The sequence below is a fragment of the Lasioglossum baleicum genome, chromosome 8 (assembly GCF_051020765.1).
Source record: "Lasioglossum baleicum chromosome 8, iyLasBale1, whole genome shotgun sequence".
NCBI classification, from domain to species: Eukaryota; Metazoa; Arthropoda; class Insecta; order Hymenoptera; family Halictidae; genus Lasioglossum; species Lasioglossum baleicum.
The window spans coordinates 1,611,045-1,630,586 of NC_134936.1; the positions used below are offsets into that span (position 1 = coordinate 1,611,045).

A 19,542-nucleotide genomic window follows, 5' to 3' on the forward strand; every position below is an offset into this window, starting at 1 on the left:
CGGACACTTTGGGCGAGCCGTTTACCTGCCGGCATGCAAGGGATCCTCGCTACGCAGCGGGACACCGAGTTGGACAAGGTGGCTGAGCTAGCGGACGCCGTAGCGGAAACACTGGCACCGCGGGCACACATCACCGAGGCCGCGGCCCCCAGCGCATCTTCCACGCCGATCGCCGGTCCCTCAACGATGGAACAGAATTTGGAGGCCCTACTAGGCCTGAAGATGGCCCAGCTTTCCGTCTCCCTGCGACAGGAGATTTCCGCGATCCGACAGGAGTTTGCAACCGAGGAGCGTCGACCGCGTCGAGGGTGGTCGCGACGCCCAAGTTATGGCGGGCGGCACAGGAGGCGTTCAGCCTCGCGATCGGTAGAGCGCGATGCGGACGGCAATTACGAGGGCATGTGCTGGTACCATCGGCGTTATGGACGAGACGCACATCAATGTATACGACCCTGTAATTGGGCGTCGGCCCAGGGAAACGACCAGGGCAATCGTTGATGACGGCCAACGACCCCCACTCAGCGTCACGCCGTCTTTTTGTCACGGACATCAGGTCGAAGACGCAATACCTGGTCGACACAGGAGCCGACCTCTGCGTCTTTCCGCGCCATGGGTTGCGCGGACCGCGGGAGAAGTCTACTTACGAGCTAACCGCGGCGAATGGGACAACGATTTCTACGTACGGCACGGTGACGCTCACCCTTAATCTCGGTCTACGACGAGATTTCACATGGAGGTTCGTGGTAGCGGACGTGACGAAACCCATCATTGGAGTGGATTTTTTGGCCCACTTCAATTTGATGGTGGACATCCGCAACCGTCGATTGGTAGATCCGATAACCTCTGTATCTGCGCGAGGCCGAGCGGTAGTCACGGAGACACGCTCCATTAAGACGGTGGTTGGTGCATCCGTTTTTCACCAACTACTCGCCGAGACCCCGGAGATCACTCGACCGGGAGGGATACCGACCGCAACCGTCAAGCACGCAACCGTGCATCACCTGAAGACCATCCCAGGACCACCCGTCTCCAGCAGGCCGCGTAGGCTTGCCCCGGACAGGCTCGAAGCAGCAAGGAAGGAGTTCGAGGCGATGATGAAGATGGGAATCGCTCGTCCGTCCAAAAGCTGTTGGTTGTCGCCTCTGCACATGGTCCCGAAGAAAGGCGTAGACGAATGGAGGCCCTGCGGCGACTACAGGGCATTAAACGCGAGATCAATTCCCGATCGTTATCCGGTGCGCCATATTGAGGATTTTGCGCAAAACCTACGGGGTAAGAGGGTATTCTCCACAATAGACTTAGTTCGCGCATATAATCAAATCCCCGTCGCTCCCGAAGACATCGAGAAAACGGCAATTACAACGCCGTTCGGGCTTTTCGAATTTCCGTTTATGTCGTTCGGGTTATGCAACGCGGCGCAGACTTTTCAGCGATTCATTGACGAGGTGCTTCGCGAGTTCGATTTTTGTTATGCTTATATAGACGACATTTTAGTCGCGTCGGCATCGCATGAGGAGCATGTGCAGCATTTGAAGTTACTATTCGCGCGATTGAAAGAATTCGGTATTATTATAAATCCTGCAAAATGTAATTTCGGACAAGAGTCGGTAAAATTTTTAGGTTACCAAGTGTCCGAAAACGGTACGCAACCTCTGCCCGACAAGGTGGAGGCCATTAAATCGTTTCCTCTACCGAAGACCGCGAAAGATCTGCGACAATTTTTGGGAATGATTAATTTCTATCGCCGTTTCATCCCCAAGGCCGCCCAGGCTCAAGCCCCTTTAAATGACTTGCTCGCAGGTAATATAAAGGGTAAGGCGCCCATTGCGTGGACGGAAGAAGCGCGGCAGGCTTTTGATACCTGCAAGCAGAGCCTGGCTGAAGCAACCCTGCTGTCGCATCCTAAGCTCAATGCTCCGTTGGCGCTTACCTGCGACGCCTCCGATTTTACGATAGGGGCTGTTTTACAGCAGCGTATCGGCAGCGATTGGCAACCCTTGGCGTTCTTTTCAAAGAAATTAGGGTCTGCGGAACGGAAATATGGTGCTTACGATCGCGAATTACTTGCAATTTACCTAGCTATTAGACATTTCCGTCACATGATCGAGGGTAGAACCTTTACCATTTTTACAGACCACAAACCGATCACTTTCGCATTTAGACAAAAATTAGACAAATGTTCGCCAAGACAGTTCAGACATTTAGATTTCATTTCGCAGTTTTCTACCGATATCCAACATGTTTCCGGGAAAGATAATGTCGTTGCCGATGCGTTGTCTAGAATAGAAGCGGTACAGCCCCCCCTAGATTACGAATCTTTAGCGGACTCACAAGCCGAAGATACGGAAATACAGGGATTCCTGTGTGAAGGATCTAATTTAAAATTGCGTAAAATCCTGCTACCCGACTCGAATAGAGAGGTGTTTTGCGACGTCTCAACGAACGTAGCAAGACCCTTCCTCACGGTTCCGTTTAGACGCATTGCATTTAACACCATTCACGGTTTGTCCCATCCAGGAATTAAGGCGACGGTCAAGCTCATGACACAGCGTTATGTTTGGCCGTCAATTAAAAAGGATGTTCGTTTATGGGCACAGTGTTGTGTGCTATGCCAAAAATCAAAAATTTCGCGTCACGTAATTTCACCGTTAGGATCTTTCCTTCCGCCTACGGCGAGGTTTGAACATATACATATAGACATTGTAATTTTGCCGGTTTCCGAAGGTTTTAGGTATTGCCTTACCTGCGTAGATAGATTCACCCGTTGGCCTGAAGCGTTCCCTATGGTGAATCAGGAGGCTTCAACCGTAGCTCGAACATTTTATGACGGTTGGGTAGCCCGTTTCGGTGTCCCGTTACGGATTACCACGGACCAGGGAGGTTGAAAAATATGTTTTTTTTTCAAAGCCATGTTTTTCAAAAACTGTGCGTATAGGAGAAAAATTAAGGACATAAGAAGGACCCAACAGTATATTGAAAACAAATTTGGTGTTGGACAGTGAAATTAATGTCATCGAATACTTCCTATGGCACAGTTTTAACGTAATATTGATTTCTGTTTTAGGTTTCTATCAACGGGACTGGCATTCAGGTCCTTGGCGTTCAGTTTTAGAATGGCGAATAACACCATTTCTGGAATAGTATCCGAGACGTGCCAGGCAATTTGGGAAGTTTTCAAGGAAGTCCATATGCCGGTTCCAACTATGGATTCGCTACGAGAAGTTTCATTGGGATATGAACAGCTATGGGGTTTTCCCAATTGCGTGGGGAGTATCGATGGGAAGCACATCGGCATTAAATGTCCATCGAACTCTGGATCAAGGTTTCATAATTATAAGAAATTCTTCTCCATCCACCTGCAAGGGATTGCGAACGCCAAATGTAAATTCGTTACGGTGGATGTCGGGGATTATGGGAGACGAAGCGACAGCGCTGCACTTTCAACGACAAATGTATACCGCCGTCTCCAAAATAATAGGTTTGACATGGCACCCAGCAGAGTGCTGGGAAACGTAACTCTGCCGTATGTGCTAATCGGCGACCAGGGATACCCCTTGAAGGAGTATCTGATGCGACCGTATACGATCACCGACAGCCACGATCGCGAAAAAGAAAAATTTAACTACATGTTAAGCAAGTCCAGACGCTGTATAGAATGTGCATTCGGCATCCTCGTGAGCATGTGGAGGTGCCTCAAAGGGGAACTGCAGGTGCATCCAAGTAACGTGAATGTGTTCGTTAAATGTATGTGCTTACTCCACAACATAATTATAGATAAAGAAGGCATAAGCGACCCCGAAATGTGGGATGCAAACGCCACTGTGTATGGTGACACTGGCAGGGACCAGGCGGGGTCGAGTGGGCGTTGCAATCGCGCATCGCGGAGGGCCTACGAGATACGTGATATGTTCAAAGAGTATTTTGCTAATAATTAATGTAAATTGTTGTGTTAGTGTAGTAAATAATAGTTGTATGTATGCGTATGTAACGCGTGTATTGATTGAATGTAATGTGTATTAATGTATTGTATGTAGTGTGTACTGATTGTGTGTAATGTGTAGACTGCGGATCTGTATGCAAAATAAAAATTTTCTACCTCTATTGCAAGGAACAGTAACTAAATTGATTATTATTCCTTCCCTTAATGATAGTCACGGAATATATAGAGCGTATAGATATACTATAATCATATGTATGCATATAGACATCTTCAAGTTGGAATTTCATCTGCTCAATTTTCCGGTAAATTTTACATAAAATTACTCGATAACAACAATTCACTAAATAATTTCTGTTTTTCAACATTTTCATAACATATTAATTTTACAGACGCAATTTCAAATTATTAATCTTGAAAAAGATCCAAACTTGGGATTGAAACGTTGATGATTTTTGAATAAATTAGCAAAAATGCTTTGATTGTTACAAAGGACCGAACCGTAGCGCCGAAAACATTTAAAGATTTATTAACAACATATAAAACAGGAATAGATTAAAAAATACATATTACGCGAGAATCTAGAATACAAAATAGAAAGACCGCAAGAACTTTCTTTCCGGCCCAATAATTATGATTCCTGGAGTAATTCAATTGTAATTCTGCACAACTCTGAACCCACTGCTGTTCCGCTATCGCTTCGTACGGGTAGTGTATTGGACTACTTGTTGGACATAAACAAATTGAAAATGTTTTTTCACTACATGAAAGGTGTCCCATCTCAACTTTGCCACAGGTATCTTCCAGGTGGAAGACAGGTAAAAGAGTCACTGCACTGCACATGGTGTGCGGGTTGACGGGAAACCCCAAGATGAATAGCCGCAGCCTACAACTGACCGTGGAGATCTGCAAGGTTTATAACACATAATTGCTATTGGGGTATAGGAAGATGTCAGAGTCTTCCTTCGTAGCTCCGACAATAAAGTAATAAAGAACTAAATGCATTTAAGAGAGGCTTTATCTTAAAAATAGCAAGGAAGTCACGTCCGTAGAAAAAGGTATATTTTCCATTCATTGCGGTACGTTGTCGAACTTTCGTTGCCGTGGGTGTGACCAAGTCGGTAAAAACGACCTTGTTGGTCGGTTTACCTGAAAATCGCTGACCAATCAGCAAAGTTTTTGGCAAATGTGCACATTAAAGTATTTTCCTCCTGGGGTGCGGGACATCGCGAAGACATCAGAACGATTTCGTGACGCGCCTAGTGCAGTTCCCTAGTGCAGTTCCCTAGTGCAGTTCGAGCAAGCAGAGAGACACGCTACGATGGATTGTGAAAAATTAATAAGCTTAGTCCAGGAGAGGAGAAGTTTGTGGGACCCTCAAGAGCGTTGCTACCACAACAGAGATATTAATCGGAGTCTGTGGAATGAAGTTGCCGAATCGATGAATTTAACAAGTAAGTACCTATGACAATCACTACAGGGTCATTCCATGCCGAATCGGCATTCCATGTAATGAAATAGTTTTTTTATATTTTTTTCCATAATCCTTAAGTCCACCCCATACTTCTTACCATAAACCCTTCTTATCCCTCTCCGATGGAAGAAAACCACCACCTTCTCGTGATTTCCATTGAGCAACGACACCTATTTTGTAGAACACATGATTCCTATAAAAACTAATATCTATAAAAGAAATCATGATTAAAAAGGTGTTGTTGTCCAAGAGTGGTTACTAATATTGTTCTCCAGGTTTAAATAGAGTTATTTAATTGTAATAAATAAAGTTGATTTTCGAGGTTGAAAAAATTATTATGTAATAGCCCAATCGGACAAACAGTTCTTGAGATAAAAATTCGTAAGTGAGGCCCGTTTTTTTGCCGGAATGGGCAAAAATTGAAAACTTTGAAGGCCTGCCATTTCTAAAGAAATTCGAAACCGGCAAAATTATGACTTAAACCCCCCCTAATTTCATATGGACTACAACATATTTCATTTCGAACAAAATCGGCGATGGTGTCTGCAAAAAGTGATCGATTCGGCATGGAATGACCCTACATACAATTGATCTACATTGCGTACAATTATACATTACATATAACTAGACTGCGGAAGTTTATGCACGATAAATATGCAAAATGCATATGACATTTATGCACGAAAAACATGCAAATATGCACGAAAAATATGCAAACATGCTCGAAACATATGCAAATTTTTCCGATATTAATTATATATTACATTAAGTGTTAGGTACAATATTGAGTATTAACAGACATTTCACAGTTATACTGGAGTATTTCAATTTATTTTCGGCAATAAATCGTGAAAATCTGCCATTTTTACCATCTTTAAAGTTTGTTGCTCATTGCAACGTCGAGAATTTTGATGAAATTTTCAGAATATATTTAATTGACACAGATCTACAACGTATTTTTTAAATTTTCAATATAGGCCCATAAAAAAGTTAAAAAACCAACTTTTAGTATTTTTTCAACAATTCCGATCAATTGTGTTTATGCTTTTCAGAGCTTGTAAGACTCTGTATCCGTTTATTATAAAAGTCAACAGTACTTGGTACAAATCGTCGGTATTAAATGCGCGTTTCACGCGTTGCTCCGCAAATGAGTTATAACCACGTGCGGTCGATTGCCGGCAAAAGAGATTAGTCGCTCGCACGTGTTCCCGAATCGTATTGCGTCGCGATCGAGACAAAAGACAAGACTGACTCATTACCGTATCGTGTACATTCACGCGTTCTCGCGAGCGATGAGAACGCGCCCGTGGGTCTAGCTAGTATACAAGACGCGGTATTTATGAAACAAGCGAAACGGCCTCAACATACCGCCCGCCTCGCGAAGTTATCCTTAACTGAGCGACAAGGCAGTACTTTTTCCATAACGGCCTAAGCAAAACAACGCGCAATGGGCAAGAATAATCGGGCTCGCGTGCCCGAGATTTGTCCCCTACGCCGCCCGCCATGAGGAGCTGGCTACACAGTCGTCTGGGGAACGCGTGACTCCATGAAATGCACGGCCACGGTCTCGTTGATGGGCAGGTGGATAAGCCGATGGACCGGTCGCCTCAGTTGGGTGGTGGCCGTCCTGAGCGTTACGACTCTGCAAACCCCGTCGGTACCCCGGTGCTGGCGGACAACTCTCGCCAGTGGCCACTTGGTAGGTGGAAGGGGGTCATCCATCAGGATCACCAGGTCCCCGACCTGATAATCGTAGCCCGGGCGGAGCCACTTGGAGCGCTGCTGCAGTTGGGTGAGGAATTCTCGCCGCCACCGCTTCCAAAAGTGATTCCGCATGAGGGACAGGAGCCGCCATCTGGAACAAACTGAAACCTTCTCGTTCGTCTCTGTAAAAGGCTCTACAGGAGCCTTGAGGGCTGAGCCGATCAAGAAGTGGCCCGGGGTCAGCGCCGATACGTCCTCCTCGTTGCTGCTGAGCGGGCCGAGAGGTCTGGAGTTGAGGCACGCCTCGATTTGGTGACAGACAGTTGAAAACTCCTCGTACGTGAGCTTGGCATCCCCAATGACCCGCTTCAGATGCCTCTTGAAGCTCCTGACATTGGCCTCCCAAAGTCCGCCAAAGTGCGGGGCTCGAGGTGGTATGTGCGACCACTGGATCCCGTCCGCTGCTATGGCTGCAGCGATTTCCTGAGTCATGGCGGAAGTAGCCTCAAATAAGCGACGGAGCTCTGCTGCTGCTCCTTGGAACGTCGTACCGTTGTCGCTGTAAACGGTGTGACATAATCCTCGCCTTGCGACGAAGCGCGCAAACGCGGCCAAGAATGCTGCGGTCGTGAGATCCGAGACCACCTCTATGTGTACAGCTTTTACCACCATGCAGATGAAGATGGCTACATAGCCTTTCGAACACCGCTGACCTCTGCCTCCGGATGTCTTCAGTAGGAAAGGCCCCGCATAGTCCAACCCGGTGAATGTGAACGGGCGAGCTGGGACCGTGCGCACCGCCGGAAGAGGAGCCATTTGCTGCTCCGCTAGGCGAGCGTTAAACCGTGCACATGTGACACACTTGCGCACGACTCCTCGAATTTCATTCCTTCCTCGGACTACCCAATATCGTCTACTCAGTTGACTTTGGACTAGCACGGGCCCCCCATGAAGAGTGGAGCGATGAGCGTCCGCAATGATCAACCGCGTAACGTGGTGCCTGCCGGGAAGAATGATCGGGTGCTTCTCGGATTCAGTCAGGAAGGAATTGTCGAGGCGACCACCAACTCGTAGCACGCCTTCCGCATCAGTGAAGGGGAGTAGGCGACGAATGGAACTGCGTGCAGACACCGACCCTTTCGTACGAATCGTCCTGAATTCGTCCGCGAACTCCTCGTTTTGCACAACTCGGAGAAGAATAGTTCTGCCTCTCGCTAGTTCCTGCGCTGAGAGCCAAGTTTTTCGTCGATCCAGCGGGGACAACTTGGCATTGGAGCGCCAACGGACCATGTAAGCGAAGACCCTGATGAGTTTGTGCAGGGAAGAAGATCGAGCGCACCACTCGGACCAAGACTCCTCTCCTCTTGCCACACAAACTTCCAGAGCCGCCATTGACCTTGCCTCTAGGTCAGTCTTCAGCTCAGCAAGAGGACCCGGCCACTCTGATTTTTCTAATGTTATCCAGCTTGGACCGTTCCACCATAGTATTGACTCTCGCAGTTGCGTCGGTGTGAAACCCCTGGTTGCACAGTCCGCCGGATTATCGGCTGAGCGTACATGCCGCCAGGTAGCATGGGGCAGCGACGTGAGAATCTCACTCACCCTATTCGCCACGAATGGTTTCCACCGAGAGGGGTGCCCTTGCAGCCATGCTAAAGCTACCTTCGAATACGACCAGCAATGAATGTCAACAGGTTGAGAGTCTAATTTCGACAACAGCGAATTAACGAGACGAACTAACAATTGAGCTCCACACAGCTCTAGCTTGGGCAGGCTGATGACCTTAATTGGAGCGACCTTGGACTTCGCCACAATAAGTCTGGAGACCTTGGTGTCAGCAGCCACCAGGTACAGTGAGGCTGCATATGCGCTCTCCGATGCATCACAGAAACCGTGTAGGTCCCACTTAGTGGTTCCAACAGTTCCAAACCATCGTGGAATTCGTAGTTCCTCCAATTCGACCAACTGACCTTTAAAGGTCGACCAAGATTGTGATAATGTGGCGGAGACGGCTACGTCCCAATCAACGCCCTGCCTCCATAAGGTCTGCAACAGCAGCTTTGCACGAACCAACACGGGAGCAAGCCAGCCAATCGGGTCAAACAATTTGGAAACTTCCGACAAGATTGACCTTTTCGTGACTGTCTGGGGAGGTTCGACTAGTGCAATTTTGAAGCAAAAGGCATCCCTTTGCGGCATCCAACGCAGGCCTAATGTGGACACCGCCTCCTCGACTCGAAACTCCCGTTCAGCCACGGCAGGACTCTCGAGTCCCAGCTCCTGCAACAACTCTGCGTGGTTTGCAGCCCACTTGCCCACCTCCATTCCTGCTGTTCTCAGGATGCTTACTAACTCGTCTCGCACGAGCCTAGCTTCCTCGAGGGTATCTCCCCCTCCGTAGGAGTCGTCGGCATAACGACCCTTCCTCAATATTTGAGCACCACGAGGAAAGCGCTTCTGCTCGTCATCTGCCAGCTGGAGCATGCATGCGTTGGCCAGGAATGGAGCACAGGTCGTCCCATATGTTACCGTGACTAAACGAAACGGAGTGACCACCTCGTCCTCGTTGAAACGCCACAAAATGCGTTGCCAATCAGCGTCATCCGGCTGAACGAGAAATTGTCGAAACATTTTTACTACATCACACGTAAAAACGTATTTCCGAAAGCACCAACGAATGATGATGACGAGCACATCTTCCTGCAATTTGGGCCCCGCATGCAAGCAGCTATTCAACGAGACCCCGGCGGAATCGGCTTGGGACGCGTTGAAGACTACGCGTATTTTCCCTTTACCGCCGTCTTTAAAGACTGCATGATGAGGGAGATAAAAAACGTCGCTCTTACCCGACTGCTCGTTGACCACCTTCTCCATGTGACCTAGCGCCTGGTACTCCTGCATGAAGACTTTATACGGTGGAGCCAACTCGGGTTGTCTCACAAAACGACGCTCTAATCTCGTCAAGCAAGCAGCAGCCGTGGACTTTGAATCAGCAAAGACAGGTTCCCTAGCAAACGGGAGCCTGACAACGAAGCGACCATCTGCCCTGCGCGAGTGAGTCCTCCGAAAATGATCGTAGCACTCCTCATCCTGCGGAGACAACTGGGGCGGCTTGTTGACTTCTTCAATCTCCCAGAATCTTGTCAACGCGGAGGTTAGCTCTCGGTCCACAGCAACGTGAAATCCCGATACCTCCGCTTTCCCTCCGGTTTCTTGCACAGGTACTTTTCCTAGCACGACCCAGCCGAGAGAGGTTTCCATTGCAGTGGGTGCCCCCGGTTGTCGGTCGATGCCTGGCCGTATCACCTTCGCAAGAGCCTCCGCATTCAAAATGCAGTCGATGCGCCCTGGTTTGAAGTAGACCGGATCCGCTAGTGGTCGCGAGGCAAGATGTGGCCACGCGGTTGGGTCGACAGGTAGACGTGGCAGCAGGGACGTCAACCTTTTTAAAACCAGCGCTGTAAAATCGAGAGAGAATTTGTCGTCACGCTCCGACTTGAGCGTTAGATGGACTCTGCTTCTGGCCACCGCTGTCCGCTCGGCTCCGACTCCATTGACCGCCACATGAGTCGACTGGCGACGAAGTCCAAGTGCCTGTACAGCTTGCTCTGTTACGAAGGACTCCTCTGCGCCCGAATCCAGCAAGGCCCTTACGGTGATGGCGGCACCCGGTGACTGGAGCACGACGCAGGCAGTTGCCAGCAGCACAGTCTGTCCCCCAGTGATGGCGCGCACAGACGCCTCTCCCGGCGCCGATTCGCTCTCCGCATTCTGCAACGTAGCCACCGCAGCGTTCGAAGTGGCTGTCTTGTCCTGGTGCAACTTCGTATGATGCTTTTCATGGCACACGGAGCACCGATATTTTGAGGTGCAAGCCCCCACAACATGCCTTGCGCTCAGGCAGTTGAGACAGAGCCTAGCCGTTTGCACGTGGGCTCTTCTATTTGTCGGAGGCGCATTGGAGAAGACACTGCAACGCCCAATGAAGTGTGGTCCGTCGCAGAACGAGCATTTGTCCGGCTCTCTCGTAGACGAGTTCCTCGGCGTGGCAACGTGAGCTGAAGACTTCTTCGTTTTCTTGCTTTCCTTGGCCTTGGACGAGGACTACGACTGCTGACCTGGAGCGGACGTTTCCTCTCGAACGGACTTGGACCGGTCGCCCACGACAAGGTCCAGAGTTCGTATCCTGTCCTCCAGAAAGTATTTGAACTCTGCGAATGTGGGGAATTCGTTATTTTTCTTCTTCTCCAGCTCCCTAGCCCAGTCCAACCTCGTCGGAGTTGCAAGTTTGCTCTCGATGAAGTAGATTAGGACGGCGTCCCAATGCTCGACCGGAAGTCCAAGAGTTCTAAACACGTTGATGCTCTCATTCGTCGTGTTTAGCAGCTGGTTAATGTGCGTTCCGGTTTCCTCGTCGCTAGCCTCTGTTCCAGTAACGGCCTGCATTTGCGTGCTGAATCGGAGGAACCTGTTGTCGTAGCGTCGACACAGCGTTTCCCAGGCTGTAAGGAAGTTTGCGCCTACCATCTGGATGCCCTTCAACCTTGCCTGTGTCTCGCCTGACAAACAGTTTAATAAGTGTTCCAGCTTGATAACCGGCGTCATCCCTTTATCTGCGATGACCAAGGAGGTAAAACGCTTCTTAAAGGCTTCCCAATCGCGTTGAGTCCCATCGAAGCGGGGCAGTTTTAACCTTTCGAATGTTCTCTGTACTGAGTTCTCCGCGATACTGCGGTCATGCGTTGCAAGAACGTGCGTATCGGAAGGGCCCTGGAGCTCTTTTGATTTTTCCTCCAGCCATGCTTTTGCGTACAGATACGCTTCCATTGTGGATCCATACAGATCTGCCTTGAAGTAGGAGCGGTCGCTTAGGCTATCCATATGCTCTGCCAGAATCAAGTCTCGGTCTTGGAAGCCTTTCCAATACTCCTGCAGGAGTGCCTGTCTCGCTTCGACATCCGACAACGTAAGCTTATCGGCGGCCTTCTTTTTCGTAGTGTTGCCCACGAAGTTTAAAATGAACACCGCGACACGCTTTTGCGCTGTGAACAGTGCTTCATGCCCCGTCATTGTCAAAGCCGATCGACTCCCGTATTGCACAATCGAACGAACCGAAATTGTACAAGTTGCAGATTGCTGCAAATACTGTCTGCAAATTGAAAGCAATGTACCGAGAACACTCGCGACGATTATGTGAGACGCGAAGCAAAGGCGATCACACCTGTCGCGATGCGAACCAAACGACCACGTTTTCGCTTGTATGTGTGCGTGTCGCGTGCGAAACCGCTGATTCCCGATGAACCGACACCGATTTCGAACGAGTGAGTGCGACGAAGACAGCAATAGTCTCGACGGTTTTGCGCGTATTCGGAGTTTGTTTTTCGATTTGCGCTCGCTCTGTCTCTCTCGCTCTGCTAGCGTCGCGTTTCGCGCACCACGGCGTGACGTCACAAAGGTTGAAATGTCCGTTAGCCTCGTGGAATCTGTTCGATTTTTCACCGATTACGCTCACTTTGACGCACACACTGTATCTGCACCAACGCACTTTTTTCCGCACCAATCACTGCAACGCGACGGATGCACTGCTTACCGGTCTTGCAAGGGAATCCGGCTCGAAGGACCAAAAATGTTTATGCTTTTCAGAGCTTGTAAGACTCTGTATCCGTTTATTATAAAAGTCAACAGTACTTGGTACAAATCGTCGGTATTAAATGCGCGTTTCACGCGTTGCTCCGCAAATGAGTTATAACCACGTGCGGTCGATTGCCGGCAAAAGAGATTAGTCGCTCGCACGTGTTTCCCGAATCGTATTGCGTCGCGATCGAGACAAAAGACAAGACTGACTCATTACCGTATCGTGTACATTCACGCGTTCTCGCGAGCGATGAGAACGCGCCCGTGGGTCTAGCTAGTATACAAGACGCGGTATTTATGAAACAAGCGAAACGGCCTCAACAAATTGGAATTTTTGAAAAAATTTCTTTTCACATCCAAATTTAGTAAACTAATTGCTCTAGCTTCCCAAAAAAGTTAAAATCGTATAGTGCAATATTAAAAAAGTTATCGTCTTCTTTAGAGCGGTCCGCTACTATATATTCCTATTGATTCATTTAATGATAAACCTATATCGTAATATTTGCTTGATCACTATTCTTTCTGTGCATGGAAGTACATATTAATATGTTGAATTAATTGCGATTTTCTATCGCACTTTACACTTTTATTGCACATTTCACAGTAAATACTACTTTCATTATTTTCGTCAATAATGAAATTGGGATCGTCCTCGATCCAGCTTTTCACCAGTGAAACCCTACTTTTCCGAACTTTCGGCATTTTAATAATGATCGTACGCACTCTCACAAAATTCGCCTTACCACTTCGAGTATTAAACTGAACTGTTCGAATTCTAAATACCAACAGCTACATGTGTTCTTACAGCTGATTCACACACAGCAAGCAATATAAGGTCGTAACATCATAACTTGTTGAGGCTTCTTCAGTATTATATCGGCGTATCACCATTATCGACGCTATTCGGTTATGATACGAGTGCTTATTAATAGATTAAATAAATTTAACAAGATAAATGATTCATATGAGCATGAGATAGGCATATTGTTACGAGCCAGGGCCGCGAGCAGCACGAGTGGCCGGCGAAGGGTTATTACCCTAGGAATATGATATAAATTTGTTAGTTAAGGAACGCGGACGAACCCAATGCGAAATTGGGGAGCAGCTAGGATTATTGACAGCGAGGACGAACCTGACGCGAAGTCAGGGAGCCGCTAGGATTATTGACAGCGAGGACGAACCTGACGCGAAGTCAGGGAGCCTCTAGGAATGGAGTCAAGCGCAGACGAACCCGATGCAAAACCGGGGAGCCTGCTAGGAGGTTGTATAATAGCACAGACGAACCTGAAGCGAAATCAGGGAGCTGTTAGGATGCGGACGAACCCAATGCGAAACTGGGGAGCCGCTAGGTTGAATAAATCTCTGTTTGGACAATTGGAATGTCGCGAAAGAACCTGATGGTTAATCAGGGAATTGCTAGGATAATTAGTAAGCCTCGTAACTAGTATAATTTAATTGATACAATCCGAGCGGTAAGATTGTATCATGTGGGGACGTTCAATTACTTGGTTAGGATATTGGACGATAATTATGGGTTTAATGAATTTGAGTTAATTATCAAAGAAGACAAATATATTCTTACTATAGTGTTTCGTTCTACAAGTGTATTTGTGTCGCGAATGAACTGAATTTAGAATAGGAAAGAAATTGAAAGGTGATATTACCTAAGCTAAGACGCACGGTGTTGACGCACTGGCAATGCGGGGGACTCGGAGCAACCTTGTCACTGCCTAACAGATTTTAGACCGAACTCGCGGAATCTGTACGGTTAAACTTTGATTCAAAAGGAACGAACGTCCGATCTCACTGGTAGCTGACTTCCGAGATGCAGCACGACGCGACACTATTCGTGATTACGACAGTACTAGCCCACGAGAGTAGAAATGTAAGGGCTTATATAGCCCTGCAATGACGGGTGGTACTTGTCAGTACCCTTCAAGTGAACATTCGTATTTTGTCAACGACCAGTTGGTCGTGCGTACGTTTGGGCCCTAAACTAACCTAAACAATTATGTAGTTTTATCTAGGGTAGCTCTGTTCGTTTATCTAGGACGGTTCCTGCCAGAGATGATATTGAACACCTGTTCGTCATCCGTAACAATATACACGGTAAATAATATGTTTTGCATATTTCTCTTTGAAAAACATATGCAACAATATATTGCATATGTTTTTCAAGAGAAATATGCAAAACATATGCATTATGCAAAATCAGATTTCTATATAAATATGCATTTGCATAAACATCCGCAGTCTACATATAACCATTATACATTAGAATTAGTATACATTATATTATACCAATTCTATTATTTATGTATTTTCAGGTAGCGCTGTTAAAACTAAATGGCAACGGTTGAGAGACACGCATCGGCGAGAGGTGCGAAAAACAAATCTACCGACAGGCTCTCAAAGTCAAGGTGGTTCGACGTGGTGCTACTTCTACCAGATGAGCTTTCTGGAAGATACATACGCGAGCAGGCGAATAGAAGGGAATATTCCCGATTGTACCCAGAATACAAGTGGGGATCCTGATTCCGATGCCGGTGATAATGTGGAAGTGATCGAGACGCATGATACGTCAGCGCCACGAAAGAGGAAGAGATTGGCGGGAGATCTACACGATGATTTTCTGCAATTTGAAAAGGTGAAAATGAATCACCTACAGCAAATAGCGGACCTAAAAAAGGACAAACATGTAACCGTACCAGTTACATATCGATTGGGAGCGAGAGGGACTATCGCGAATCCCCACCACAACGAGCCGCGACAAGATCTGCGATCCTTGTCAAAATAAAGGACCGCAGATCATTCCCGATTAATTAGGATGCGCGCGCACCGATTCCCACTCGATACAGATCGACGGAGGTCGATGCGCGAAGAAAATTCATCACTCTACGTCTGGAAGCGGGTCTAATAACACGCGACTCTAATAGATCCGGCGAAAACCGGTACTCGTTCGAGAAGTCAAACCGACTTCGCATTTCTAGTCAAACCGCCTAGATTGCCTTCGTCTTGTACGCGCCTCAAACCGAGGAGTCACAAGTACAAACCGTACTGTGGCACAGCCGAGATTAATAACTATTATCGTGTGTAACGATCGTGTCGGCGTAGAGTCACGAGTAAAGGTAACGTACGAGAAGACGGCAATCTAATAGGAACTGTCGATAGATAGAGTCGTGTGATTATCATTAAAATCATAATTGAACGACAGAAGGATTTAGTACGACCCTTATTTGCGATTCTAGAACCGGAGTGGGATCAGGCTCGCTTAATAGCGCAGACGAATTCATTCTTTCGGTGAAGTCTAGTAAAAGGAGTTTCGTACGTGTCGGCATATATGTACTTCTCCGAGAAATCGGCAGAGTACGTATGTGATACGACGATCGTCATCTGTCGGGGTTTATACGTTCAAATGACAAAAGTGATGATATACTGTGTTGATTTACTATTCCAGAACCGGAGTGGAATCAGGCTCGCTTAATAGCGCAGAAGGATTCACTCTTTCGGTGTTGCATAGTAAAGAGGCGCTTTGTACGTGTTGGCATACAGCATACTTCTCCGAGCAATCGGCAGAGTATCTATGTGTTTCAACGGTCATTTGTTGTCCGGATTACCTTTAACATCTAAATCCAGATCAATAACGATTGTTGAAACGATACCAGACGTAGCGTCTCGTGGGTGTACTGGGAGCGTGGCTATAATTTGAAGTATCGCGTTTGGCGACCGTATTTGTAGTAGGAGTTTTCGGTTAAAAATATATTGTCTTGCCTGCATGCAAGTTTCTTTTGATTCGCGAGCGAAACCGTATTCGTCACGGTTTATACATTTTCATTATACATTACATAGAACGGTTCCTCTGAGAACTTTTGTATTTCGGAGAAGTAGGGTTATCTCACGGTATTGATTTACAACACCGAGTATAATAATTGTCGGCGAACGAATGTGAAACATACCAGCATGTTGACGCCGAGAGGCAATAATCCTGACGGATGATTCCTATATAGAAAAAAACCTGTATACAAAGCTTGGTACAATATACCCTACTTTTACCTCCTAACTGGTTCTCAACTTATTTATCAGATAATCCAAACCTCTCCGCTTCCAGTGCCTGGAGGCACGAACTAATTATATCGTATCTAAATCATTCATTATCATTAATTATTGAGGGAAGTATATTCTATTACGTTCAATCTATAGTAATTAAGGAAGTAGCATTAATACGGTTACAAACACGACAAGGAGGACGAGCACTACTTTTTTTTAATGAGTCTGCATCCGCATATGCGTTCCCTGCCAAGCCACAAAGTATTAGAAGCACGCATGCGAATGCAACAAGTCCTTATGGAGGTAATCGAAAGTTCAAGAAATAATTTCGATTCAACATATATTTTGGATTCGTCCTTATCCCAATAAAGTATCTCTGTTTAATGTGTAATGTGTTTTTATTCAATACTCTTCTGCAATATTTAATTTTTAACGTATTTCTATTTTGTATCTATGTAACTAGGAAATATATGTGTACAACATACTTTGTTTTTTGCCTCAAGAACATGTATTCTCGTACCTTTCCTTAAAAAATAAGAACGCGAATTATCATGCGACACATATGCGTCGGTCTATGAAGAAGAAACTATACGCACAAGACCTCTAACCATTTAATTCTTATCTAAAGTATTCTATAGTAATTGAAACATAGCTCATCTTAACGTCACCACGAGCCTCCTATGGCTAAATACATTTTTGGAAATCAGAATGCTTCTGTATTTTGTTTTAAATAGACCCTAATATGCAATACCTACGCGGCACGCTCTGTGAATGTAAATATAAATTTATGCCTAATATTTAAGTCTCGATAACAAATGACGCGGTTTTCACGGTCTAATGAAACCGCGGGGCCGAACCCGCGAAGAGATTATTTATAACGCAATTATTTAATATTTGCTAGCACATACAAATTGGCGGAAGTATAAATGCGGATAGGTATATTAATATACTAAATGAAAACATAGACGAAGTAGTGAAGAATTTGTCTCTTTGAACAAGATGATAACACTGTCCAACAAATTTCAACTTTTTAAAAGTATTTCGATTCCCACTATGCGATTCTTATAGAGTTTTCCGCGCTGATTCCGAATATGTTTTTCATTTTTTTTCTATACGTCCAGTTTTTGAGAAAATGGAGTTTAAAAAAAAGACATATTTTTCAACTTTAAACAAATATTGTGATGTTAATATAAAAGATATTGAATTGTTCTTTACAGCAAAAGATTCTGTAGACTTTTCCGAATACAGTGATATCCAATATTAATACATTATGAGTGTTTAAACATGTTTAAACAATGATTAAAGACGGAGAGACACCACTTTTGCACCAATTTTTGCGGATATTTACGAATTTATCTCAAAAAATGAGGGTCTAGCGGAAAATCGAACTATACCACGCGATAGAGCAGATTTTTATCTTGAAAAACCCCCGTTTGAAGTTTGCGACATCGAATATCTTCGCGCGACATGAGTTTCCGCCAGTGGAAAACTGTCAAAAAAAACATTTCGTATTTGCACGTGTTGACGATGTCGTGATTAATGGCCGGTCGTCGTTCACTGGTCTATTGCAGGTCTGGGTTATAGGACGTTTTGGAATGCAGTTGTCGAGCTACGGTGGGCATAAAGCAGTTAAAAAGATTTCGGAACCGGCCCGCAATTTTGACATATAAATCAAAACCTTTGCTTCTTGACATCATAAATGAAACAGATGTGTTTCCCTCGCGGTACAGTTGTGTAGGCCGCCGAACCACGTTCAGCGAGGCCTTTTGGAAACTCGGGGTTTATGATATGTACCAGGATTTACAGTTACAGCAGAAAACTCAGAACGGAACATACTTTTCCCAACAATATTCATTGGACGAGCTATAAACAGCTTTCTTAAAAACAGCTTCGCTGTCCATCGCTCTGTAATGGCTCGACCATTTGCAGAGGAAATGGATAGAGGACGAGGAATAGAAACTACGCCGCATATACAGCCAACAAGCATATGAAAGAAAAACATAAAAATATATCCACACTTCTTCAAAGTTCTGGACTATAATTTGGAGAGCTGTATTTTCATGTAATATGTAATTCAGTGATGACGTAGTTGAATTACTATATAATTGAAATATAATGTAATTTAATAGTGTAATTGAATTAGCACAACTCTGAGTGGGTTAAGATATTAAACCGTTACCGCCTACTACTACACGATTGTAGGGGGTGGCAAGGCGCCATCTCGTATGGGTCTGACTTTGCGACATTGTATTGCTGCGAGCGTGAGAAGAAGGTTCCCAGGCAGGACCACGGTGACGTGTCTCTAGGTACGATGCGCGCCCGATTGGATTAGAGTGGAGGAGGCAGGCCTCGTTTCACACGCATGTTCGGCTGTTGTCGAAATATTGGCTACGGCGGCCACACATACTACCTAGCGTACAGCGTCGAAGTCAAAACATTGGGACGACGGGCGCGGCTGTGGTGGGGATAGGCAGACCTACAGATGATAGGCTCGATTTGTTTATGTGCCGTTCCCGGGGCTGTTCTCAATGAAGAGGTTTATGACAGATCATTACTATTGAGCTGGAAGTCGGCACTTTCTCGGACAACACGAGTTGTACTTTACTTAACTCAGTTGTAAAGTAATTTAAAAATTTCTTTACAGTAAAGAATTATGAATTGGACGCGCCAAATGTTTTATTGCACGTGCCGATAGCCGCTACGCTATCGTACGTCGCACAGTGGTGCAAAATCCCCAAAATAATGT

At 46.1% G+C, this 19,542-nt stretch overlaps 2 protein-coding genes across 2 annotated transcripts in view; one reads left to right on the forward strand and one right to left on the reverse strand.

Moving 5' to 3' along the window:
* Positions 1-680, forward strand: part of LOC143211618 (uncharacterized) — a 1,094-nt gene extending 414 nt beyond the window's left edge. The window contains exon 1 of the mRNA XM_076429450.1: positions 1-680. This exon is cut by the window's left edge and continues 414 nt beyond it. Within this exon, the coding sequence (XP_076285565.1) occupies positions 1-498 (498 nt within the window). The 3' untranslated portion in view covers positions 499-680.
* A 6,246-nt stretch (positions 681-6,926) lies between these two features.
* LOC143211619 (uncharacterized) lies at positions 6,927-12,459 on the reverse strand. The gene is made up of 2 exons (XM_076429451.1): positions 11,234-12,459; positions 6,927-11,203 (listed from the first exon to the last, which is right to left on the reverse strand). Exons 1-2 carry the CDS (start codon positions 12,183-12,185, stop codon positions 6,927-6,929), a joined length of 5,229 nt encoding a protein of 1,742 aa, XP_076285566.1. The 5' UTR covers positions 12,186-12,459.
* Between the last annotated feature and the right edge of the window lie 7,083 nt (positions 12,460-19,542).